The sequence below is a fragment of the Geotrypetes seraphini genome, chromosome 4 (assembly GCF_902459505.1).
Source record: "Geotrypetes seraphini chromosome 4, aGeoSer1.1, whole genome shotgun sequence".
In the NCBI taxonomy this organism is placed as follows: domain Eukaryota; kingdom Metazoa; phylum Chordata; class Amphibia; order Gymnophiona; family Dermophiidae; genus Geotrypetes; species Geotrypetes seraphini.
Genome location: NC_047087.1, coordinates 94,050,873 through 94,078,183, shown reverse-complemented (window position 1 = coordinate 94,078,183; position 27,311 = coordinate 94,050,873). Strand labels below are relative to the sequence as shown.

Genomic DNA, 27,311 nt, shown 5'->3' with positions numbered 1-27,311 from the left:
GGATAGGAAGGGAGTGATTAAGGAGGATAAAGAGGTAGCTGAGAGGTTGAACACGTTCTTCTCGTCGGTTTTCACGAGCGAAGACACATCTAATATACCGGACTCAGAGGAGCTCATGAGTGGGGAACAGGCCGAAAAATTGGAGCACATAGAGGTAAGTAAGGAGGATGTCCTCAAACAGATAGACAGGTTAAAATGCGGTAAATCACCGGGCCCGGACGGGATCCACCCAAGGGTTCTGAAGGAACTAAGACAAGAAATAGCAGGCACAATCCAGCATGTTTGCAACCTATCCTTGAAAACTGGTGAGGTACCAGAGGACTGGAAATTGGCGAATGTCACACCTATCTTCAAGAAGGGATCGAGGGGTGACCCCGGGAACTACAGGCCGCTGAGCCTGACTTCAATTATAGGGAAGATGGTGGAAGCTATGATCAAGGACGGCATTTGCGAGCACATCAAGAGGAATGGCCTACTGAGAACAAGCCAGCACGGATTCTGTAAGGGAAGGTCGTGCCTAACGAACCTTCTGTACTTCTTTGAGGGAATAAGCAGTCGGGTGGACAATGGGGAACTCATAGACATCATTTACCTCGATTTTCAAAAGGCTTTCGACAAGGTGCCACATGAAAGGCTGCTTAGGAAGCTGTGGAACCACGGGGTGGGAGGGGATGTGCACAGATGGATCAAGCACTGGTTGTCGGGTAGACTGCAGAGGGTCGGAGTGAAGGGCAAATATTCTGACTGGCGGGGAGTCACGAGCGGTGTGCCACAGGGATCGGTGCTGGGGCCGTTACTCTTCAACATATTTATCAATGACCTGGAAAAGGAGGCAAAGTGCGAGGTTATAAAATTTGCAGACGATACCAAACTGTGCGGTAGAGTTAGGTCCAGGGAGGAGTGTGAGGACCTGCAAAGGGACCTGGACAAGCTGGAAGACTGGGCAAACAAATGGCAAATGCGCTTTAACATGGAAAAATGCAAGGTCATGCATATAGGGAAAAAGAACCCGTTGTTCAACTACAAATTGGGGGGGGGGCATTGTTGGGAGACAGCAGACTTGAGAGAGACTTGGGTGTGCTGGTGGATGCATCACTGAAGCCATCTGTACAGTGCGCAGCAGCCTCGAAAAAAGCCAACAGGATGCTGGGCATCATAAAGAGGGGCATAACAACCAGGACGCGGGAAGTCATCATGCCATTGTATCGAGCGATGGTGCGTCCACATCTGGAATACTGTGTTCAGTATTGGTCGCCACACCTCAAGAAGGACATGGCGGTACTTGAGAGAGTCCAAAGGAGAGCAACGAAACTGGTAAAAGGGCTGGAACACTGCCCATACGCCGAGAGGTTGGATAGGCTGGGGCTCTTCTCTCTGGAAAAAAGGAGGCTCAGGGGAGATATGATAGAGACCTTCAAAATCATGAGGGGCATAGAGAGGGTGGATAGGGACAGATTCTTCAGACTGAAGGGGACAACAAGTTCGAGGGGGCATTCGGAGAAACTGAAGGGAGATAAGTTCAAAACAAATGCAAGGAAGTTTTTTTTCACCCAAAGGGTCGTGGACACTTGGAATGTGCTACCGGAGGAAGTGATCAGGCAGAGTACGGTACAGGGATTCAAACAGGGATTGGACGGATTCCTGAGGGATAAAGGGATCGTGGGATACTGAGAGAGGTGCTGGGATGTAACACAAGTATAGAAAGCTAACCAGGTAATAAGTATAGAAACCCAACAGGTCGTGCATGTGCAAGACCAGAGGGTTAGGACTTCGATGGGAAGATGGGACTTCAATGAGAAACCAAGGTGGCAAGGGAGCCCCTTCTGGTGATTCAGACAGGTCGTGACCTGTTTGGGCCGCCGCGGGAGCGGACTGCCGGGCAGGATGGACCTATGGTCTGACCCGGTGGAGGCACTAAAAAAAAACAAACAAAAAAACATATCAAACTACATAAATTAATGCCAAATGACTATGGGCTCCTTTTACTAAGCTGCGTTAGGGCATTAACGCGCGCTGAATTGCCGCACGTGCTAGACCTTAACGCCAGCCTTGAGCTGCCGTTAGTTCTAGCCGCGTAACGTGCGGTAATATCCTGCATGCGCTAAAAACGCTAGTGCACCTTAGTAAAGGAGCCCTATATGGAGGTTTTTTTTAGACTAATCTAATCTAATCTTCCATTTGTGAGTCACACATACCTATACAGGCTCAAGGTGACAGATCAAAGAGGAAGGGGAGAGTAGTAGGGGAAGGGGGCATGGAGAAACAAGAGAAGGGACTTGGAAGAAGGGGGTGCTATACAGAAATTGAGACAGTTAGTTGTCAAAGAGGTGAGTCTTGGGGTTTTTTCTGAATGTAGTGAGAATAACTAGAACGTGGGAAGTAAGCAGTGAATGAATTAATGTTACTTTTAGGGTTTTTGAGGCCCCCCCTTTTATATAGAAATCTTGATGTTAAATAAGTGATGATGGCAACTGAATTTTATTTTTTGTTGAGCAGTTTTCCTAAGTGATCCAATGAATAACTTACCCCCCCCCCCCCCAAGATATCTTTGTTCCTGTCAATGGGCATTAGAACCTTAAATTCAGTCCTGGACCCAGTTTGGTATTTATTTCCTTTGCATAACATCCTCTATTAAAAAAAAAATCTTTCTCTTGAGTCCCTTACAATAAATGACATATTCATGCTTCACACACGATGGTTTAAAGACAGCATGGAGGACTAGTTAATCAAAATTCTTGATTTCCTTAGATTCATAATGGTAGCACTGGTTAAGCAGGCAGAGTGATCGAACATGTTTAAAATGCTAATATCTCCCTAGAGATTATGGTAAATAAAGATTAGAAGCGAAAAATGCAAATGTTAAAGATTTTGCTTTAACTGCCCAATGAATTATATTTTTAAAAGATTGCTAATTTTTGTACTTAACTATGCATATATACAGTTAATTAAATAGCACATTTACTGTAGAAAGCTCATTAATGGCTCAGTCTCTTGCTACTAATTCTCTTGTGGCAGACCTAGTTTATAATGATGACCCTAGAAGTTTTAGGAAACTGGAAAATTCGCATACACTCATGGAGCTACCTGTGCAGGACAGGACTCATGCTAGGCAATCAATATAATCTCGGTCTTTGGATGCTTAAAAAACATTAATGATATTTTCCAGTAATAAGCAGTATACTTGTATAGCTAGTTGACAAAGAGGAAGTCATAATTTACAAAATAGGGAAAAATGATCAATGAAACTATAGTTTCAAGATCAGCACAAATCTTCTATATAAAAGATCCAAAAACACTAGAGGAGAACAAGGACATTTACTAATTTTGGAGCCCTTTTATGAAAGCTTACCATGCACTAACGAACATTATCATGCATTAAGGCCCAAATTCTCAATAGGCAGCGGTAGGCATCCTACTGTCACTTAACAATTGTTTTAATTGGTGATAAATGGCATGGTAATTGACCACATCCTTTAAAACCCATTAAAATCTAATTTTAAAAAATGTAGGTACTTGCAAGCATCTACAAATGATGACGTCCAATCCTGTCCATGGAGGTGCCTACCAGTGCCTACATCTAAAGTAGGAATGGTTTACTCTGGAAGTGTAAAACCCTGGCCTACATTGATGGCGCCTACTTTCAAAGTGGCTATGATTCTCTAAATGGCACCGTCGCATGATTGACATGCGATCGGTGCCATTTAGAGAATCCGGTCCTAAGGGCCAGATTCTATAAACGGTGCCTAATAGCGCCTAACTTTTAGGGGTCTGGTCCTTATGGTTGTCAATCAACTGCTAGGCATCATTTTAGGATCATACCTAGTAGTGCCTAAGCAGACTTTGGTGTCACTAGGCATTTTAGAGGTAGGTGCCAGTATATTAGGCCAGATTTTACTTGGCCTAATTTACCAGTGCCTCTCTTGGACACCTAGTGATGCCTAAGTCTACCATGCCTATTCTCTGCCCCCGCAACCATGGCTACTTTTCAGGTAGATGTCATTAGGTGTCAGAGGGTACCTCGACAGGCATCACTAAGTGCTGTGCAGAATTCCAAGCACAACTTTTAATTGATTATTGTAAAATATTTTTTTAAAGATCGATGGTGCGGTCAATTAAGCTTGTTGCAACAATTTGGTTTGGATATGGAATTTAGTTAGGGGTCTCATCGAAAATAGGCACCAGAAATGTAGGCCTGTAAAACCCTGGCCTACATTTCCAGTACCTACTTTCGACATGGCTGTGATTCTCTGAATGGCACCATCGCATGATTGACACATAATCGGCGCCATTTAGAGAATCCAGCCCTAACGGCCAGACTCTATAAATGGTGTCTAATAGCACCTAACTTTTAGGTGCTGGTCTGTGTGGTTGTCAATCAACCGCTAGGTGTCCTTTATAGAATCACCCCTAAGCAGACTTTAGTATCACTAGGCATTCTAGAGGTAGGTGCCGGTATATCTCAGATACCTAGCAACGCCTAAGTCTTCCATGTTATTCTCCGACCCTTAACCATGCCTACTTTTCAGGTATGTTTTGTTAGGCATTGGGAGGGCACTTTGACAGGCATTGCTAGGTGACACGCAGAATTCCAAGCACAACTTTTAATTGATTGTTTTTTTAAATTAAAGATCAATGGTGTGGTCCAATACCGCACCAATTAAGCATGTTAAATCAATTTGATTTGCGCATGGAATTTACCCCCTTTTACTAAGGCGCGCTAGCCGATTTAGCACATGCTAGCTATTAGTGCGTGCTACATGCTAACGCGTCCATAGACTATAATGGATGTGTTAGCATTTAGCATGCGCTAAATCAGCTAGTCCGCCTTAATAAAACGACCCCTTATGCATTGCTAGGAGTCCATGATTAGCATGCCTAGCAGCATCTAATCTAGGCACCATATATAAAATCTGGCCCTAAGTGCCATGTGCACATAGGTATAAAATAGGACACATAGGGGCCAATATTCAGACTGTGGGAAGCATCTCGGCTATCTCCTGAAGTAAGTGGCGAACCTGTAAATTCATTGCCAGAGCCATATCCAGTCTACATTCAGCCATGGTAGACATAGACAGCCAAGGCAATATTCATCAGCTAACTAGCTAAGTCATAGCGGCAAAAGATAGACTTCCAGTTTAGGTTGGTCTATCTGACTGCTAGACAGCTGGTCAGCCAATACATATTGGTGCTAACTGGGCTAGATGTTGATTGGGATATTTAGTGGGAGAAAGCCAGTTATTTCCCACTAAATATTAGCAGTTAGCTGGCTTAGTGCTATTTAGTTAGTCAGGAGCTATTCCTGGCTAACTAAATAGAGCTGAATACCAGGCGGATTGCATTTTTTTTTAAATTTATAAATTTATTCATTTATTCCATCATATAACAGGTGGATTGAATTTAACGCACGCTAAGATTTAGTAAATGAGTCCTAAAATGAGTAAAGAAAAAAACGTAAGTGACAACACAGATAAGAAACCCCCTCCCCCTGAAATCTAATACTCCATTTACAAATCCTGGTAGACTGCTCTGAAAGCACTTGTAGATGCAATGAAGGCGGATAAATGTGTAGGATCCCAAAACACACATTTAGAGGATTGGTATACAATAATATTTCAAATCCATGGTCCTAATACATGTACAGGGAAATTTGAGTTGAAATGTAGCCCCCATCTGGAGGACTCCAGCATGCAACAGCATAAATTGACCTTGTCGTCTCTGGAACTCTCTAGATAAATCAGGAAAAACATATATAAACTTTAACACATCTAAATAGTTTTATTCTATTCTTATAATAGCATCTAAGAAATAATTCCTATCAACACTACTACTCAAAGTAAGTAGCAGCATTGCAATTTCAGACTTTGTGTTAGAACATATTTGATGCGGAGAGTTCAACGAATCGACAGTTACGTCCCCAATCTGAATGAAGTTCCCACATTGTTTAGTTGGAAAATAATAAGCTTTCATTATAGATGGTATCTGTTCCATAGATAATTGAAGAATTTCAACATGACATATTTTCACCATTTTCCTGGGGGAAATACTTGCATTGCAGAGAAAGTTAACCAACTCTCTCAAATTCATAGTTTCCAATTTAGCTCTAATTCAAATCACATCCTTTATTGTAACTGTCTTAGTTGTTCTGAGCTATTTTTTGCTCAGCATTTCCCACTGTTCCCATAACAGTTTGAACGTCTTCCACATTTTTTTCAATTTGTAATGCTCTCTTTTCCAAATCTTTTGTTTGGGAAGATTATTGCAATACTTTGTATTTAGGAATGTTTTCAACTAGGTATAGAGCATTATAAGTGGTTCAAAACGCTGTAGCGCATTTAATCTTTGGAGGCAGTAAATTAGAACATGTGATTTCTTTATTGCAACAATTACATTGGCTACCTATCAAATCACGTGTTATTTTCAGTGTACTTGTGTTAGTTTATTAGGCTAGTCATCAAAGGATACGCTGGTATCCTTTCTCAAGCTGTGACATCATATCATCAATTTCAGTCTTTGAGACCAGAGAGTAAAATAGGATTATCATTAGAAAGGATACAAGAAGTGAGATATGCTAGTACTAGGGCCACAGCCATTTCGGTGGCAGAAATAACTTGGTGGGACATTTGAGAATGGTTAACATATAGATCTTCAAAAAAATATTTGAAAACATCCCTTTTCATTGAGGCTTTTGAATAAATACTAATCCCCTCTTTTACAAAGCCACGCTAGCGGCTGCCGCGCGGCAATAGCCCCAAAGCCCTTTAAATCTCTATGTGCTTTGGGGCCGTTACCGCAGCAGCCCGCGCTAAACGGATTCGTAAAAGAGGCCCTAAGTAGTATTTTTAAGAATTGTTATTGCTTTAGAATGATAAGAATTGTATGTTTTGTGTATTGTTTTTAAGTGTTAACATTATATATGTACTTTTGTAACCTGCTTATGTTTAAGCAGGAAATATGTTTTTTAAATAAAATAAACTGGATAAATAGATCACCAAATCTGAGATTGTGAGTCTTTTCAGTAGGTTTTATTATTATTAATGATTTTGGCAAGTGTCCAAGACTACTATCAGTGTCTTTAAACTGTCCTCAGCTCCTTGAGAGTCAACAGATCTGCTCTCCTTTCTGGAATTTACATTCTCCTCCAATGCTAAAACCAGGGTGTTGAGTATTAACAACAATCGGCTCTCCACCAGTTGCTCTGGAAGACTTACCCCATTACCATGGTGGCAAGTCAAATACGTGCAGACATTTGCATGCACACAATCATGCGCAGGACAAATGCCGCATGAGTGCGAGACAATTGTGCACAGGACAAAAAGTGTGTGAGACAATCACGTGCAATATAAATGGCGTATGCATGTCAGAAATGTACGCAAGACGTACACACGTCCTATGTTTACACACGAAAGACGCGTATGATGTAAAGGAACATGTTGCAATATTACCCTGGGTTACGTGAGGCACCGGGTGCACAGGAAGGAGGCACTGGGGGAACTAATGGCATAGGAAGGAGGCACTGGGGGCATAGGAGGACATCAAAGGCTGCACTAGGAGCTTGGAAACATAATATAAGAACATAAGAATTGCCGCTGCTGGGTCAGACCAGTGGTCCATTGTGCCCAGCAGTCTGCTCATGCGGCGGCCCTTAGGTCAAAGACCAGTGCCCTATTTGAGTTTAGCCTTACTTGCGTATGTTCTGTAACAGTAGGAACTTATTCAACCTTGTCTTGAATCCCTGAAGGGTGCTTTCCCCTATAGCAGCCTCCGGAAGAGCATTCCAGATTTCTACCACTCTCTGGGTAAAGAAGAACTTTCTTACGGTTGTACAGAATCTTTTCCCTTCTAACTTTAGCGTGTGCCCTCTTATTCTCTTCACCTTGGAGAGGGTGAACAGTCTCTCTCTAGTAAGTCAATTCCCTTCAATATCTTGAATGTTTCGATCATGTCCCCTCTCAGTCTTCTCTTCTCTTCTCAAGAGAGAAGAAGCCCAGTTTCTCTAGCCTCTCATTGTATGGCAACTCCCCCAGTCCCTTAACCATTTTTGTCGCTCTTCTCTGGACTCTTTCGAGTAATACTATGTCCTTTTTCATGTACGGCGACCAGTGTTGGATGCAGTATTCTAGGTGGGGGCGTACCATGGCCCGGTATAATGGCATGATAACCTTTTCAGATCTGTTTGTGATCCTTTTCTTAATCATTCCTAGCATTCTGTTTGCCCTTTTCACCGCCACTGCACATTGCGCAGACGGTTTCATTGACTTGTCTATAAGTACCCCCAGTCTCTTTCCTGGGGGCTCTCTCCGAGTATAGCTCCGGACATCCTGTATTCGTGCATTTGATTTTTGTTAACGACATGCATCACCTTGCACTTATCCATGTTGAACCTCATTTGCCATTTCACGGCCCATTCCTTGAGCGTATTTTATATGTCTTCGCAATCCTTCTGTGTCCTCACTACTTTGAATAACTTTGTATCGTCCGGAAATTTAATCACCTCCCTTTCTAGGTCGTTTATAAATATGTTGAAGAGCACAGGCCCGAGCACTGAAACCTGCAGCACTCCACTCATGTTGCTTTTCCAGTCCAAGTATTGTCCATTCACCCCCACTCTCTGTTTCCTATCCGCCAACCAGTTTTTAATCCATGTGAGTATATCACCCTCGATTCCATGGCTCGCAATTTTTCAAAGTAGGTGTTCATGCGGAACCTTGTCAAGCGTCTTCTGAAAATCTAGATATATGATGTCGACCGGGTCACCCTTGTCTATCTGCTCATTTACTCTTTCGAAGAAGTACAGTAAGTTTGTCAAGAAAGATCTTCCTTTGCTGAAGCTGTGCTGGCTGGACCTCATCAGTTTGTATTCATCAAGGTGATCAATGATGCGGTCCTTTATCATTGCCTCTACCATCTTTCCTGGTACCGAAGTCAGACTCACCGGTCTGTAGTTTCCCGGATCTCCCTTCAAACTTTTCTTGAAGATCGGCATAACATTCGCCACTTTCCAGTCTTCCGGAATCTTTCCTGATTTGATCGACAGATTGGCTGTTAGTTGGAGCAGTTCAGCTATAACCCCTTTCAGTTCCTTGATTAACCTCAGATGGATGCTGTCCGGTCCTGGGGATTTATCGTTTTTAAGCCTATCAATCTATCTTCATATCTGCATATCTCTTCTAGACTGACAGTCATCCCTGTCAGTTTCCCATCTTCATTTCCTGTGTATAGCTTGTCGGCTTCCGGTATATTGGATATATCCTCTTCGGTAAATACAGATGCAAAAAATGTGTTCAGTTTGTCGACGATGTCTTTGTCCTCCTTTAGTACTTCCTTTATTCCCTGGTCATTTAACGGCCCCACTGCTTCCTTCACTGGTCGTTTCCCCTTAATTTATCAAAAGAACAGCTTAAAGTTTTTGGCCTCCTTGGCTATTTTTTCTTTGTAGTCTCTTATGGCGCTTCTTACCACCTTGTGGCACTTGCTTTGATGTTGTTTGTGCTTTTTCCAGTTTTCTTCCATTTTTGTCCTTTTCCATTCCTTAAACGAAGTCTTTTTGTCTCCGATCGCTTCTTTCACCGCAACAGTGAGCCATGCCGGTTCCTTGTTCGTCTTCTTCTTGGAACCCTTGTTGATACGTGGTATATATAAATTTTGTGCCTCTGTGACTATGTCCTTAAAAAGGGACCATGCTTGCTCTAGCGTATTTACAGTGCTTATCCTCTTCCTAATCTTCCTAACCATGACTCTCATCCCTTCGTAGTTCCCTTTTTGGAAGTTCAGTGCCATGGCCATTGTTCTGGATCGATTTTTTGTTCCTGTGTCTAGGTTGAAGTAGATCATGTTGTGATCACTGTTTCCCAGCATCCCTTCTACTTCTATACTTTGTGCCGGTCCTTATAGTCCATTTAGAATTAAGTCTAGAATCGCATTTCCTCTCGTATTTTCCATGACAAGTTATTCCAGGAAGCAATCGCCTACAGCATCCAGGAACTTGGTCTCTCTACTGCAGCTGGAGTTGCATAGGTTCCAATCTATCCCCGGATAATTGAAGTCACCCATGATAACTGCATTGACTCCCTTGCATTCGTGTTTAATTTCATCTTTTTTTTTGCCTGCGAGCAAGCATATATCTGCGCCCATTCCCACGCGTTTATCCTGCATGCATTTGTCTTACACGTAATAGTCCTGCATGTTTGTCTTACGCAGTTTTGTCTAGTGTGATGTAGACCCGCGCGCGTTTGTCCGCATGCGCCTGCATTGTGCATTCTACAGCCTCACACAAATATCCTGCACTCAATTGTCCTGTGCACAAATGTCTGCGCGTATTTGACTACACATATTTGTTTTGCATGCATTTGACTATGAACCCATTACCATACAGCAGGATGCCTTCCTTCTCCAAGTCATCTACCCGATTTCAGCATACAGAAGGTCTTTGGTCTGAACTAAGGATTGATTTATTCCCAATGGAGCTATCTCCTTCTCTTCCTTCAATCTTTGGACATTATTAAAAAGCAGTTGAAACAAAATCTATTTGGGGTTACAGAATTGAGGAGACTCCTTCCTGGAAGGGAGAGAAGGACTGAACCAGTGGCTTTCAACCCAACACATTGTTATAGCTTTCCCAATCTCTTATCTTCTAGGCAAGCCACAATGTTTATAAATGAAAGACATTCTATTTTCTACATTAGAGCCAGCAAAGAAAAAAAAAAATTATTTATTTTAATTGTGTAACTGCTGTTTAAATGAGCTCCGGCCTGTATAATGTCACAGTATGACACCAGATTTAATACGGTGCTTAGAAAATCTATTAGCAGATCCTCATTTGAACTGCTCTGCTTTCTATTGTGTTTTATTTTCTGGTACACTGGAGTGATCATTATTTTAAATGCTTATAACCAGTTGTTTATTTTGCTTAGATTTATTGCATGTCCTCATTCAGTTTGACTGCCAGTGCCGAAAATGTAAGTTTAATTATCTCAAGTTATTTAAAAGAGTTCCGCTTGGCTGTACAGTGTCACTGATCCTTATTAAACTGTTTTTATAGGTCATAAAAAATGCAAATGGATGTGGAAAGGAAGTGTACAATACTTCAGTTAAATCACTGAAGGCAAAATGGTGCCATTTTGCTTTTTAACACATGTAGCAACCATTTACCATATACTGCCAGCCTATAGGGTTACCTTTAGACCAGAGCAGGGCCTTTTGCGAAAATGGGCCCTGCACTGAATGGCAACCTATGACTACCATGCTTTCCTAGCAACTAGGCCCATAAATGGCCTCAGATGATTCTCCATATTTCAGAAAAGAGCTTGTCTAGGGCAGAGGCTAGACTTGTACACCCAACCTAATTCCTTCCTTCTGCTGGTTCACCCTAAAGGACAGTGTGGGGCCTAATGCAGTTACTGATTCTAGTATTGATACCAAAAATTGTAGCATATTACATTTGATTTTTTTCTTTGTTTTCAACAACAATAGAAATGTATTAGAACAAGCTAGGAAACAAATGGACATGTTTCTGATTATACAGTATTTTTCTATTTACGATTGAGTCCTGCCCCTGGCCATGCAATTAAAAAAGGAGCAAAAATAGGTTCAGAAAGGGGTATCTTCTATAATAAAAAAAGATCTATAAAATATTCTAGCATAAATGCGAGTTACACAATTTATAACAGTTCTGTTGAGTACATAGATGGTTAAACAAACTCAGAATGTGTTCATCGATGCATTCTCTCTCTATTATAGAAACATGATGGCAGATAAAGGCCAAATGGCCCATCTAGTCTGCCCATCCGCAGTAACCATTATCTTATAGAAACATGATGGCACAAAACCTGCATTTGGGGTCAAGACATGGGTGGGATCTCAAAACATACATCATTATTCCGCCTCAAGGGAGAGGGAGGAAGGGGAGGCTCATATAATTTTATTTGACTCATTCTGGCCACAAAATGATTGATAAACATTGGCCTATATTTTTGTCAGATTCACTTAATCTTGAAATTCAATTTGTTGAGTTTCGGGAAGAAAATCAAGACTCAACTCGTCACAATAAGAGTCGAGGTATTAACAATGTATTCAAGTTTCAAATTTACTATACCGCCCACTCGAACCTTCTGGGTATTATGCTGTTATGTCTTATTTGAAGTTTTGCAAAAGAAACTCGGATATGTGAAATATCAATGAATATACTGTGCCACACTTTCACAAGAGATAATGATGTCACAAATAAGTGAAGGCAGTGCTGCTTTAGTTTAAAGGGGTGTATATTTCAAAAACGGAGGAAAAAGCCTCAGACAAATGCCCTCCCACCACCACAATGGTGGATAAAGGTGGTTGGGTGGTAACCTCATTGGCATAAAACCTCCATTGCACTCCCTATTAAGTAAACTATAAGCAGGGCTGTCTCTGCAAATGATAGATGAAAAAAACTTTCAACTTATCTATGATCGGTACACCGACGATGGCCAGCGTTTCACCAACTTGCTGCCTCAGGGTGTAACAGAATCCGATCAAACTAAAGCCAGAAAAGAAAATTATATCAAAACTGGACTTATGTACAACTTCAAACAAGTTTAAAGAAGCCACCTAGACATACCTTTTAAACGGGACGTGAAAACGCCTCCTCTGATCAAAAAAGATGGCCACATCATAACTGTACGGGGTTAAAAAGCTCCCGGGAGATGACGTCAAAACCCGGAAGTGGTTGTGCAGTAAAAGTGCTGATCTAGCTGCTTACACGTAGTAGTTCAATGTTACTATGTTGCTAATCGGAATAGAAAGCCAAAGTTCAAGTTCAAAAAAACTGTGATGGCTGTCAGAAAATGTATAGTTTTACAAGAGTGCCATTTTATTAGTTTAGTTGTATCCACTCTGTTGTAAGTCCATGTCTATTTCATAATATTTAATTTCTAATTTCTAATTTTACTTTTTACTTTTTATTTTTGCTTTTTGTCTCTCTCTTAATTTTTGAGAAGTTTCTTGTTTTTCAAATATATTAATAAAAACTATTCCAAATGCATAACTAAGTAACTTATTTATGTAGTGACTTATTTGTTTAGTGCTCAAAAGCCACATAGAAACCACAGCACTTAAGACTGTGATCTTAAAATGAGGACTTATGAACTTACAAAAAGAGGCGATAGAATTCAAGTTAAAGGAATATACCCCACTCAAGTCTTGAATTTAACCCATTCGGTTCTTCACTGTTCAGTCTATGGATCCATATTTGTTCAGCCCTCAGCAATCGCTGTTGTCAATCCATAAAACTTTTTAACCCCGTACAGTTATGATGTGGCCATCTTTTTTGATCAGAGGAGGCGTTTTCACGTCTAAAATCTGCAGGTACTAAAGTGTGCTATGTGATTTCTGAGGTTGATTACTTTTTTAATGGTAAATGTTTCTCAGTTTATGAATCATTCTTATTATGGCTACAATTAAGCAGATAGGTGAAGCTAACAATATCAAATAGATCACCAGTAGATTTCACTCTTAGTAATCAATAGTCTCTTCTCTTCACACAATATTTCCTATGTTAATACTTTAGTTCTTCTTTATATACCTGTAAATATCACAGAGACCTCAGCAGCTACACTCAAAACAATATTGGCTTTACATTTTGAGATACATATAGCCAGATCGTGCTGTAGAAAAAAACCTCTTGAACACTTTTTCGTCATATGCAATGTTCAAGAGTTTTTTTCTACAGCGCGATCTGTGAAATTTTAGTGAACAGTGAATGCACTCTTTTTAGGGAACATTGAATGCAATCTCTTGAATTTTATACAGATTTGCGAGACTCATGACGCAGGCCTCTATGGCCGAAACATGCGTATGTCAAGTCAACATATGATATATTGAAGAAATAAAGAATTGTGTTTGATATCTTGAGCTCACTAGTCTTTTTTGGACTTTTCCACAATTTTGAGTCTGAGTGGTATTTCTGTGGATTTGACTCTCCTGTGTTTTCCCTTCAAAGGGGGCATGACCATGGTAGAGGTACGCATTGGTCAGGGGTATTTCCAGAAATTAGACATGATATTATAGAATAGTGTCATTTATATTGTGATGGAGTGATAGCCTGTCTATACCATAGCCAAATACCAAGCTGAGCGGAAACCTTGGACTGGCCAAATCAGAATTGCATTCCCAATAATAAGTTCTGCATCCAAACCTCTTTATGCAAAGGTGGTTTTATTAGGCTCTCCCCTGAGCCAACACAAAAGAAAAAGGAAAACCTAGCAAATCTTTTCTTCAACTTGACTGTTTTAATCACAGCTCCAAAATACTGGCAATTTCTCAGTCCTGGCCAATCACATAATCACATGATTTAAAACTACCTCAAATTCTTCAGGCTTCTTGCCCCATTTTAATATCAATCTCAGAAAATCTCTGGCTTTTGCTCCTTAGGACAGAAGACTTATAAGCAGTCCTTTTTACAGTCCACTTGCATTAGCCTTCTGAACTACCCAAGGTGTTTCTCTGCTCTGTTTCACTGTTAATGAACATTAAGGCAAGTTCTACAGGCAGTACCTTGCTTGCTCTGCTTATTAAGTACTTCCTGACAGTGGCGTACCTAGCATATGTAACACCCGGGGCCCATCATTTTTTTGACAACCCCCCTTATATATATGAAAAATATGATTTTTAGTAACAATCCACATAACGCACAAGAGTGTACCTAGGAAAAGGCAGCATCTTAAACACTGCAGTGAGCACTAGAACACCAACACATACATTGTAAAACTAAACAAGCCAGATCCCGCACAGTCAATTGATCCTGCAGTCAATGCCAACTGAAAACTATGTTCTTTTCATACACATAGAACAGAGATACACCCTCGCCCAATATGGAATAATCACAAACTAAAAATAGAAATATGTAGACAAAAGTTAAACTGAACCGCCATACAATACAACTCTGCTTACAATACAACACCACAAAAACAGTAACACATGTCCTCTAATACTGTGCAAAATATAAAGACAGTAGATGTAAATTTGAAAAAACTGATACATAACAATCACCACGTTACAAATTAACAAATAAAAATAAAACAAATACTGTAATGAGAAATAAGAAAATACCATTTTATTGGACTAATCCATTTTTCAATTAACTTTCAGAGGCCAAATCTTTCTTCAGAACACTACTGTTATGGTATCCTGTCCCGACCTGAGGAAAAGGATTTAGTCCAAAAAATTGCCTTATTTCTACTTCCTATTTATAAAATTTTATAAGTACAATTACAATACTACTTGATTCTAAGTAAAGCAACAAAAAAAATATTTCTATCTTTTGTCGTTTCTGCTTTAATCATCTTCTCTTTGCTCTCTTCTTTCTATACAGTGTTTGTCCTCTCTCCCTTCCATGCAACATCTGCCCTCTCTTTGCCCCCTTCCATCCAGCTTGTCCACCCTCTCTCTGCCCCTTGCATCCGTCTGTCCACCCTCTCTCTGTTCCATATGGCATCTTCCCTCTTTCTATGTCCCTTCAATAAACTGTAAATCTTATGCCCTTTCTCTCCTTTGTACCTGATTCAATTTGGCTTCACCCCCTCCCCTATGCTCTGGCATCTCTTTCTTCTCCTTTCCTTCCTTCCTTCCTACTCCAACCCATGGTCTGGCATCTCTATCTCCTTCCCTTCTCTCCCCCATGCCCTGGCATCTCACTCCTATCTCTCCCTCTGACATCTCCTCTCCTTTCTTTCCCTCTGGTCTGGCATTTTGTCTCCTTTAGTTTCCCTTCCTTCCCCCCATGCCCTGGCATCTCTCTCCTCTCCTTCCGTCTCCTCCTCCCACTCCATTATCTAGCATCTCTTCTCCTTCCTTTCTCTCCTTCCTTCCACCTGGTCTGGCATCTGCCTCCTCCCCTCCCCCCTGACATCTATCCCCCCCTCCATGGTCTGGCGGCTCCTTTCCTTTCCTCCCATGGTCTTGGCATCTCTTTCCTCTCCCTTCCCTGGTGTTTCTTATCACCTCTCCCCTCCCCAATTGGGTGCAGCAGCAACACTTCTCTTCTCCTCCCCAATTGGGTGCTACAGCATTTCTTTTCTCCCTCCCCCCAAAAAATTGGGTGCAGCAGCAGAACATTTCTCTCCTCCCCCTCCCCTCCCCCATTGGGTGCAGCAGCATATCTCTTCCCCCTCCCCCTCTTGGGTGCAGCAGCAGCACTTCTCTTCCCCCTCCCTCTCCCCAATTGGGTGCAGCAGCAGCATCTCTTTTCCCCCTCCCCCCTTGGGTGCAGCAACAGCATCTCTCTTCCCCCCTCCCCGGGTGCAGCAGCAGCAGCATTTCTCTTTTCATCTCTTCCATTGGCGGAGTCGCAAGCTTCCCTCTATTGCTGACCTCTTGCTGCTCTTCCTTGCTTCAGGCCTTCCTCGTTGCTGGGCCTGCCTTCGCGGAAACAGAAAGTAGGCAGGACCTGGCAGCCAGGAAGGCCCGTAGCAAGGATGAGCAGCAAGACAAGTTTTAACTTCCCTCCATCGCTAACCTGTCTCCCTTAGCTTCCCTCCGTCGCTGACCTTAGCCCTAGCGAACTCATGCTCCGGGCCTCGAACGTGTGCGTGCCTTTCTTCTCCTCCCCCCTGGAAAGTAGCTTCCGGTTTCGAAGGGAAGAGAATGGAAGCTGGCACGCACATCTTAAAGCCCTGAAGCATGAGTTTGCAATGGACTAAGGTGGGAAATCGCCAAGCCGGTGAGAAGTGGGGATTGTTTTTTTTTTAAAATGTTGAGCAGCGGCAGGTTTCGCGATAGATGGCAGCCGGGCGATCATCTAAATTAGCCGGGCGCAGCACCCGGCTAAAAGGCCCTAGGGCAGTGGTAGGCAAACTCATTAGTCAAAAGAGCCAAAATCAGCAGTACAATGATTAAGATTTTTTTTGAGAGCCATACCCCGTGTCCGCTTGCGCTACGATGGCTACGTCAACCCGAGTGACACCCCGCTCGTCCGCACATAGTCGAAATCGATTTGTGGCAGAGCCTAGAGAATGACAGGGGGAAAAAAATTGTCTCCTTCCCCTCCCTGTCCCCGTAAGCTCGGTCACCATCCCCGCAAACCATCTGATTCCATCCACACAAGCCCTGAATTGTTTTATATTGAACTTATTATATTAAAGTATAAAAAGAAACAATATTCTGTACAATTGTCAATTTATAAATCATGTCTTCTCCCCACTCTCTTCCCCATTTCCCTTCAGCGTCCTCAGCCCACTCTTTCTCCACTTTCCTTCAGCGCACGCACATAAAAACAAGCAAGTAATTTTATATCATTTTCATTAATAGAAATTAAAGTCTAAATAATGCCATAACAAAACATGATTTTACAAAAATAATTCCCTGCATAGTCAAGCCTGCAAGGATTACTAGATGTCTTTCAGCAGCTCCCCTCCATCCCCCTTACCTTCGTGGCCAAGTCAAAATGATCTACCAACAATAAAACTTTAAAAATACAAAGCACACTGTACGCAGAGAAAATGTTAATTATCATTTATATTCTGCGGATTTTCACAGAGATCAAGGCAGATGACTTTATGCAATGTTACCTCAGTAACAACTATACAAAAATAGACAAATATACCACCTCCCTTTTTACTAAACCGCGATAGCGTTTTTTAGCACAGGGAGCTGCGCTGAATGCCCCACGCTGCTCTCAACGCTCATAGGCTCCCTGCACTAAAAACCGCTATTGCGGTTTAGTAAAAGGGGGCCATAGTGCAAAATATAGACAGCATATATAAATTCTCAAAACTGACACATTTTGATCACTAAATTGAAAATAAAATCATTTTTCCCACGTTTGTTTGGTAATTTCATCAGTCTCTGGTTGCACTTTCTTCTTTTAACGATGCATCCAATATTTCTTCCCTTCTTTCAGCCTGCTGTATGCTTCCTCTCCTCCAGACCTCATTCCCTCACCCAACTTTTTCTTCCTCTCTCTCTGCCCTTCCCCTTTCTTTCTCCCTGCCCCTTCTTTCTTTCTGTCTCCCTGCCCCCTTTATTTCTGTCTGTCTCTCTCCATGCCCCTATCTTTCTCTGACCCCCTGTCCCCCCTTTCTTTCTTTTTCCCTTCTTTCTTTCTGGCTCCCTGTTCCCCCCCCTTTCTTTTTTTCTGGCTCCCTGCCCTCCCCCATGCCACCGCCATTGGGAAACATGCTGCCACTGCCACCATCGGGAACAGGCCGGCGCCGTGTTCTGAGATCGCACTGCTTCTCTTCCCCGCGGGGCTGACCAACTCTCGCCACCTGATGTCAATTCTAACGTCAGAGAGGACATTCCGGGCCAGCCAGGCAGCGATTGGCTGGCCCAGAACGTCCTCTCTGACGTCAGAATTGACGTCGGGTGGCGAGAGTTGGTCGGCCCTGCAGGGAAGAGAAGCAGGGCGATCTCAAAACACGGTGCCGGCCTGTTCTCCGATGGCGGCGGTGGCTTGGGGGAGGGCAGTGAGAAGGGAAGGAAAGCAGGTTGGGCATCCCTGCTGTAGACGAGCCTCGAGCCGCAGTTTGCCGACCACTGCCCTAGGGAGAACACTGGAGGGTGGCCAGCTGTGCACCCCCTTGGGTGTGCACCCGGGGTGGACCTCCCCCCCGCCCCCCCTTGGGACACCACTGCTTCCTTATCGCTATCTAAGACTGGTGATCAGGGTTAAAAGGTCTATCCTTAAGGTGACCATACGTCCCGTTTTGAATGAGACCATCCCTTTTTCAGATCCCCTGTTTCGTTGTTCTCACACACAGCTTCGGGACGCCGAAATGTCCAGTTTTCAGGGACAGAATTGTTAGACTTAAACTAGCCACCAAAATAGTGAGCTTAAATAAAAAGCTCTAAAGAAACTACACACGAGTTCCTCAGAATGCCACACAGTATAACGTATGGTAGCTGTCCTCATAGGAACCTTATAGTGTGTGATTTTTTTACTTTATATGTTTTTTTCAATAAATTATAAAGTGCTTGTGCTTAATATTTTATAGAATAGTAGTGATAGTAGTGATAGACAGTTTTCAGGGACAGCATCTCAAAGCTGTGCGCAGGGATAACGGTACAGGCGATCGCTTCCTATCCTTCCCTGCCGCACAAAAAAAAAGCCTCCCTTCAGTACCTGATTTAAACCCCTCCCGGTCCGCCGCTGCTGCTGCTCTTCTTACCTCCATGCTGCTGCTGCTAATCGCCACCCAGAAGCCTTCTTCCTGACACCAATTCTGACATTGGACATGACATTCTGGGCCAGCTAGGCATTGATTGGCTGGCCCGGAACGTCCTCTCTGACGTCAGAATTGACGTCAGGAAGAAGGCTTCTGGGCAGCAATTAGCATCAGCAATAGCAGGGAGGTAAGAAGTGCAGCAGCGGTGGCTGACCGGGGGGGGGGGGGGGGGAGGAAGGAGGGAAGCTTTTTTTTTTTGCGACAGGGAGGGAAGGAGGTGGGCAGGCAAGCAGGCTGGCTTTGGCACGGCAGGGAGGGAGGTAGGGAGGTAGGCAGGCAGGCAGGCTGGCTTCGGGGGTGGGACAAAGTCTGCAAGGCAGTGCGGGGGACATAGAAAGGAGGCACTGGGGGCACTAAGGACATAGGAAGGAGACACTGAGGGTACTAAGGACATAGGAAGGAGGCACTAAGGACATAGGAAGGAGGCACTAGGGGCACTAAGGACATAGGTAGGGGCACTAAGGACATGGGAAGGAGGTACTGGGGGCACTAAGGACATGGGAAGGAGGCACTGGGGGCACTAAGGACATAAGAAGGAGGCACTGAGGGCACTAAGGACATAGGAAGGAGGCACTGAGGGCACTAAGGACATGGGAAGGGGCACTAAGGCCATATGAAGGAGCACTGAGGGCATAGGAAGGAGGCACTGGGGCATTAAGGACATAGGTAGGGGTACTAAGGACATGGGAAGGAGGCACTGGGGGCACTAAGACATTGGAAGGGGCACTAAGGACTAGGAAGGAGCACTGAGGGCATGGGAAGGAGGCACTAAGGACACAGGAAGGGGCACTATGGACGTAGGAAGGAGCACTGAGGGCATGGGAAGGAGGCACTGGAGGCACTAAAAACACAGGAAGGGGCACTAAGGACATAGGAAGGAGCACTGAGGGCATGGGAAGGAGGCAATGGAGGCACTAAGGACATAGAAAGGAAGGAGGGAGGGAATAGAAAAGGACAATTGTTGGGCCTGAGTGCAGAAAGAAAGAAATGAAGTCAGAAGGGAACACAACCAGAGACTCATGAAATCATCAGACAGCAAAGGTAGGAAAAATGATTTTATTTTCCATTTTGTGATCAAAATGTGTCAGTTTTGAGAATTTATATCTGCTGTCTATATTTTGCACTATATTTGTCTATTTTTCTATAGTTACTGAGGTGACATTGCATATTTTAAAGTCTTCTGCCTTGACATCTTTGAAACCCACTCAAATATAAATGATAATTAACATTTTCTATGCGTATAGTGTGCTTTGTAGTTTTAAAAAAATTTTTTATGGTTACCATTATGAATTAATAAGATAATATATGTACATGAAAAATGAATGAAAGAAATTGGGGGTGGGATTTGGGGCGGGGCTAGGGTGGGATTGGGGGCGGGACTGACAATTAATAGATGTCCTCTTTTGATGAAAAAAATAAATGGTCACATTATCTATTCTCCCAAAACTGATATATCTACCCAATGAACCCCTTTGCTAGCCTCTCTGCTTAGTTTCATTCAATAGGAGAGAAACAGGTTCCCATCCCCCACCTTTCTTCTCACAACACTGCACGTATGCTACTTTCAGGAAATGGATTACTTTTCCATTTATTCCTTATTTCAGGTTAGGCACTTGGGTTTAGGAACAAAAAATACATTCATATTTTATATTGAAAGGGGAGTCTTATGTCTTAATTCCCCCCAAAATTTTTCCCTTCTAAGAGGTTTTCTACATACAAGTACTGGCACCTTCATCTGCCTTCCACAACATTTCTGAACCTTCTTTCACATTAGGGTCCCATACATAATCACATTCCACACTTTAATTTCCCTCCCAACCCTCAGACTCTTGGCATTTCAGAATCAGCCATGCTTAGTTTCAATAAACCTCTGCCACGTTGCTTTCTCTGTCAGGAATCTTAATCTGGTTAGCTGAAGTCAATTTGGCATTTCCTCTAAGGCAGTGGTCTCAAACTCAAACCCTTTGCAGGGCCACATTTTGGATTTGTAGGTACTTGGAAGGCTGCAGGAAAAATAATTAATGTCTTATTAAAGAAATGACAATTTTGCATGAGGTAAAACTCTTTATAGTTTATAAATCTTTCTTTTTGGCTAAGTCTTAATAATAATATTGTCATTTGTAGCTAAAGAGACATATGATCAAGAAACTGTTTTATTTTACTTTTGTGATTATGATAAACATACTAAGGGCCTAAAAACAGTACCTGGCGGGCAGCATGTGGCCCCTGGGGCACGAGTTTGAGACCACTGCTCTAAGGGCTGTAAAATTTCCCCTGCAATCTTTGGAAATCTCTTCCCTTGATATACTGAAGGTTTGTTCTCCTCAAGGGCTGTGCACCTATATTTCTCCAACCCTCCCTGTTTAACAAGCTCAGCAGGGGTGAGGGAACTAGTGCTGCCCGATTCAGGAAAAAAATTTCAATTCGATTCAGCCTATTGAATCGATTTTCCTGCCCAATTGGGTGTTTTTTCAAACATCCTGATGGATTTATTTTATAGCCTCTTCACCCCTTTTATTGCCTCTTCACCCCTTTTGCTCTCTCCTACCCACACTGGCGCTGTGGTATAAATAAAATAAACAAACAAAAAAGACTTTTTCTCTCTGTTAAATCCTAGCTCATATTCGCAGTCTTACATTAGCTCTGGTAGGATACACATTTCAAATTTGACATATTGTAATGGGAACTGTGAACCTGGCACCAGCAACAGGAAGAGCAGGTTAGAGAAGCACTAGGCTCACTGCACTGCCAGCTGACTGTACTGCTGTCAAACTGGGATTATTAGACCATTTGGGAGGCAGGCTTGGGGGGGGCAGAATCAGAGTTGATACCTATGTGTGAATGTGTGTGTTTGGGGGTGGCAGCACAAATGTAAACATTGGCCCCTATTCACTGAAGACCTTTGGTATAGCACTGATGTATCTTTTCTACACTTAACACATACACATGGGTCAGTACTGATTGCATACACACACATGCATGTACCATACAGGAACACACAGATCTGTAGTGTGCATGTACTGTACATACCAGACAACAGTGCTGACAATACAAATATGACCCCAAACTATATACCCATGAGAGTGACTGTATGAAGTCTGTATGCATATACTATATATTATACATAGACTGCACACACATACACACACGAGGGCAGTGCTGATTCTATACACATAGGACTGCACTATGCACATACCGTACATATAGGCACATTCTGGATGTAACCCCTCACCCCCTTACCTGCTAGACAGGCTCTGGCGGTAGTTCTGTCTGAAGGGCATGAGATGGTAGTTCATGACGTCGAGCAGCAGCTTCTGACAGATTGGGTCAGAGCACATGAAGTCGACTGACTAGACATGCTCCACGAGCTCGGGCGCCAGCATGAGGGCAAAGTAGAGGCGCTTCATAAGGTCTGGCTTGTGCTGCATGCCTGTCTCACGGGGCGCCAGCATGAGAGCAAAGCAGAGGCACTTCATAAGGTCCGGCTTGTGCTGCATGCCTGTCTCACGGGGCGCCAGCATGAGGGCAAAGCAGAGGCGCTTCATAAGGTCCGGCTTGTGCTGCATGCCTGTCTCACGCTCGTGTTCCAGCCAGAACACGGACATCTGGAAGAGCTAGCTCGGACTCGACAGGCGACGGCAGGGCGCACAGCTCATCGAAGTCGAGCAGCAGCATGTCCTCCACCAGATACTTGGCCAGCTTCTTGGTCTCCTCCAGGCCATGCAGGGCGGCGATCTTACACACCTGTTTATGGTTCTGCACTGAGATCTGTTCGTTGAGGAAATGCACACAGAGGCGGGTCATCTGCGGGATGTGCAGGAACTTGTTCAGAGACAGGACCTCCTCCACAGTGTCCAGTGATAGGGTCACTTTGGCAGTGTACAGGTACTCCAGCACCAGTCGCAGCCCAATGGACGAACAGCCCTGTAGCACCAGGTTGTTGTTGGCCTGCAGGCTGACCAGCAGCTTATTTTCGGGCGACCAGGAGGGCATGCTAAGCTCGTCCTGTGACCCCACCTCTCGCCTGGCTGCAGCACTTCCGAATCGGCCAGGCTGATTTAAAAAAAAAAAGAAAAAAAAAAAGAATCAATTCACCCAAAGTGAATCGGTGAATCGATTTAAATCGGAAATCGGGCAGCACTAGTGGGAACTTCTCATTGGTCTTGAACTTAACCCTTTCCCTGCTGGTTTCTCCACACTCTAAGGTAGCTGTGCAATTAAGGGTTTCTTTCTCTGAATGATGTGCAGGAAACTGAGCTGCCCTTGTGTGCAGTATGGTCTGATAAGAAAAATGAGTCTGCTTTACAGGAGAGCTCTGGTTTCTGTCTTAGGGCTAGATTCACTAAGGGCACGGATTGGATCCGATCTGTGAACGATCTGATCTGATCCATGTCCGGGGTAGACTGATTCACGAATTGCCCTCATGCAAATGAGGGCGATCGGAATCACGCCCACAACCAACTGCATGGATCGCTCTGAAGCGATCCTGATGCATGCACAGACCATCTATAGATGGTCTACACATGCGCTGGCCCTCCGTGGCAGGCAGAGCTGGAAAAGAAAAATTTTTCTTGTTTTTTACTTTATTGCGAGCCCGTGGTTTTAACACGCTTTAAATCTGCAGGTTAAAACCACGGGCTCGCACTGAGGGGGAAGGCAAGGAGAGTCAGGGCAGCAGCAGTCCGGTGAGTTGGAGCAGGAGATTCGGGGCAGAAGCAGGGCGTCAATCGTGGCTGAGAGCAGGATAGCAGGAGAGTCGGGGCAGAGAGCAAAGTCAGGGCAGAGAACAGGAGACTCGGGGAAGAATCAGGGCGGCGATTGGGACTGTGGACAAAGAAGCATGATCGGGGCAGAGAGCAGGGCGGCAGAAAGGACCTAAGCGACTGGTCCTCTGCAGTCACTTATTTTTGGATCGGTCAGCTTTGTCGGTGTCCCTCATTTTTTTTAGTGAATCTCTGCTTGCCTACATTTGAATGCCTTTCCCCCTCATTTGCATGCGCGGATCGGAGGATGATTGGGACAGAGGTTAGTGAATTGGGTCGGAGGGAAATCGGATCGCAAAGGGGTCGCTAAGTGGTCGGGACTTGATGGGTAGGCTTAGTGAATCTAGCCCTAAGTGTTAACTTGGGGTTTATTTCCTGAGTGCATGTGAAGGGAAGTTTTCTTATCTTGGATAGGTGTTTCAGGATTTTCCTTGGGCTGTGCCTTTTCCCATCACAATATACTCAACTGTGATTAGTTGTTCACCAGTAAAATTAGATCCCCATACTTAAATTAACTTTTACCATTTGGTTTAACAAAAATAATCACTTCCTATTTTTTAGGACCATTCAGAAGTAGCTGCTGCTAACAACGTATTTATTGTTAGCAGTCAATGGCCAGCTGTTACATCTTCACCAGTCTGTTTTTAAATGTACAAGAACTTCTTACTGCAGTGAAAGTGCTTCTTACTGCAACAAATTTGTCTCTGAAAAAATGAATAATCAAGAAGATCTTATCTTGAAATGCTTTGGAAAACCCATTGCCAACATGCTATCTTTCAGGTACTGCTTTGGGGCAAATGGTCACCTAAAAACCAAAAACAATCGCTTGACTTAAAAAGCAGACATCAGAATAAAAAGGAACATATATACAAAAAAATCTTCTATAAAATTTCTTGCATCTTAAAGTGATCTCTGCATATCCAGAATTACCTGTCAAACCGCATCAGTAGTATCCATCACATGGCCATAGCAAAATGGCTTCAAATCCTATATATATGCAGAGCTCAATCAGATGATGGCTCCAGCCAATCAGGAAAAACCCTCCATTTTAAATTTCACTGTCGACCATTCCAATTCCAAATTCAAATCAGACAGCAGTACCGTATTGAGGTAGAAAATCCACTGCTGCTCTTTGTAGTTTATCAGAAATTCAGGATTAATTGTGCACAAGCATTCATACCAGATTTGAGCAGTCACAAGTTCTGGACCCAAAGTTAAACACAAGATCCATGCTAAGGAAGTCTAGTGTGGACCTTCCCGGTGCTTAACTTTGGCACCGTTTATCGAATTCATCCCTTACTGCACAAGGGCATCATAGAGTGTACACTTCCCCCTCCCGATTCGTGGTTTTAGGACTCACGATTTTGATTATTCGTGATTTCCTAAAACCGGAATCACCCCCACCTCCCTCCCGCCTCTTAAACCTCCCCAGATCTTACCTGGTAGTAGCAGTCTTTCGGGGCAGGAGTGATCTCCCTATGCTCCCATCCCATGCAGTTCACTTATCCAAAATGGCTGCTGTGAGTTCCCGTCGTAGTCTCGAGAGACTACGGGAACTCACGGCAGCCATTTGGGGGTGGGTGACTGGGTCAGAGTTGGCCCAAAAGTTATTCACAAATTTTCAATATTCGCAGGCTGGCTCTGTCCCTAACCCCCGCAAATATTGAGGGAGGAGTGTATGTGCGATTAGTCAGAAGCAACCCCCCTCCCCCTCGATTCTTTCCTTGTCTTACAACATTCCTACCTAACATCTACCTGATGATGTTCTTATGTAATTAGAGATGAATATTCACAGGCTATTCTTATCATGGCTATGGCACAAAAAGATAACCTTGACATCATCGGCATCACAGAAACATGGTGGAATGAGGAAAACGTCTGGGACACTGTGCTACTGGGATACAAGCTATACCGCAGAGACAGAGTGGCTCAAAAAGGCAATTTCTTATGTTCTCATCAGTAATAGATTTACCCCTTTAATTATGTACTGTATATTGATTAAATATCCATGTGATCCTTAGCAGGCTCTTCACTCATGCATCATGATATGCATGAGCCATCATCTTTATCGAATCATTTATGCATATATTTTTTAAAAAATTATTTATTATCTTTTAATTTATATAAATATGTATAAATATCTTTATCACTTATCTTAGGATTTAGTAAATGCTTCTCTCGACATGATCATATTTCACTCAATCTTCCTCAGGGTCGAGGCTATTTTGCTTCCCACCGTTGTGCAAAATTGATATAGCTACCATCGGGGTAAATCTATTACTTATGTAATTAGAGACTCTGAAAACAGATGACTGATGGACCTGGATGCCCTTTTGTAGGATTTGCCATGGACCGAGTATGCTTTCAGTTGCTGGTGATAGTAGACATCCTCTGTGTGACTGCCCAATTCAATGGATACAACTGTGATGCCCATCAGCACAGCAGATTTCCTGGTATGTATAAACCAAAGGTGACCCCCTTTGAAAATGTAGAGATGCAAATAATTTTCTTGCTAGAAGTAACATTTAAAATTTATAATAGCCTATTCAAAATATTAGTGGAAAATGATCTTTTTGCCAAATTCACAGAAGTACATGGGAAAAGCAGTTTTGCTACTGACCATAATAATAAATGAGTGGTTCTCCTTCTCCCCATTAAATAATAATACATTTCTGTGTATATTCAAAATACTTCATTTTGCATTCTTTACTTTCCTGATTTTCTATCAATTGTAATAAAAATTGCAAGGAAGATTTAAATACAGATTCAAAGTTGGATCAAAAATTAACCCATAGCAGAGATGGGCTCAGTGACCTTTTTAACCTCCTCTTTTGCAAAACCGCAGTAGTGGTTTTTAGTGCAGGCTGACACGCTGAATGATCTGCGCTGCTCCTGACACTCAAGAGTTCCTATGAGCGTTGGGAGCAGCGCAGAGCATTCAGCGTGCCGGCCTGCGCTAAAAACTGCTTTCGCGGTTTTGTGAAAGGGGGGATAAGTTAGGTTTGCTTGGATATAGCCAATTTTCCCACGAAGAAGGTCTCTTTAACCCTTTATTTGGCATTGTTGCTCAGAAGCAACATGTGTCTCTTATGGAAGATCTGCATCTCCAAATGCCTGCTACTTGGCACTGTTGCTCTCATTCAACATCAAGTTACATAAAGCAGCCGTTTCACTATCTGCCAATTAAAGGGTTAAAATCATCCCAGGCCCTCTGTAAGAAAATATATATGTGCTGCTGAAATGCATATATTTTTCTCTACCTGGAAAAGAGTCAGTTCAGGGGAAGGGTACAAAAAAAGCAGGGAAGGGGGATGTTATTTTGCTCTCTTTTCCATGCTTTAACTCATGCATTTTGCAA

At 43.1% G+C, this 27,311-nt stretch overlaps 1 protein-coding gene and 1 pseudogene across 1 annotated transcript in view; one reads left to right on the top strand and one right to left on the bottom strand.

Annotated features, from left to right (window-relative positions):
• The window catches only part of LOC117359693, a 95,674-nt pseudogene extending 72,487 nt beyond the window's left edge, over nucleotides 1-23,187 (bottom strand).
• Nucleotides 23,188-26,300: 3,113 nt separating this feature from the next.
• Nucleotides 26,301-27,311, top strand: part of ZPLD1 (zona pellucida like domain containing 1) — a 67,710-nt gene continuing 66,699 nt past the window's right edge. The window contains exon 1 of the mRNA XM_033943592.1: nucleotides 26,301-26,406. Within this exon, the coding sequence (XP_033799483.1) occupies nucleotides 26,301-26,406 (106 nt within the window). The remainder of the gene's footprint in view (nucleotides 26,407-27,311) is intronic.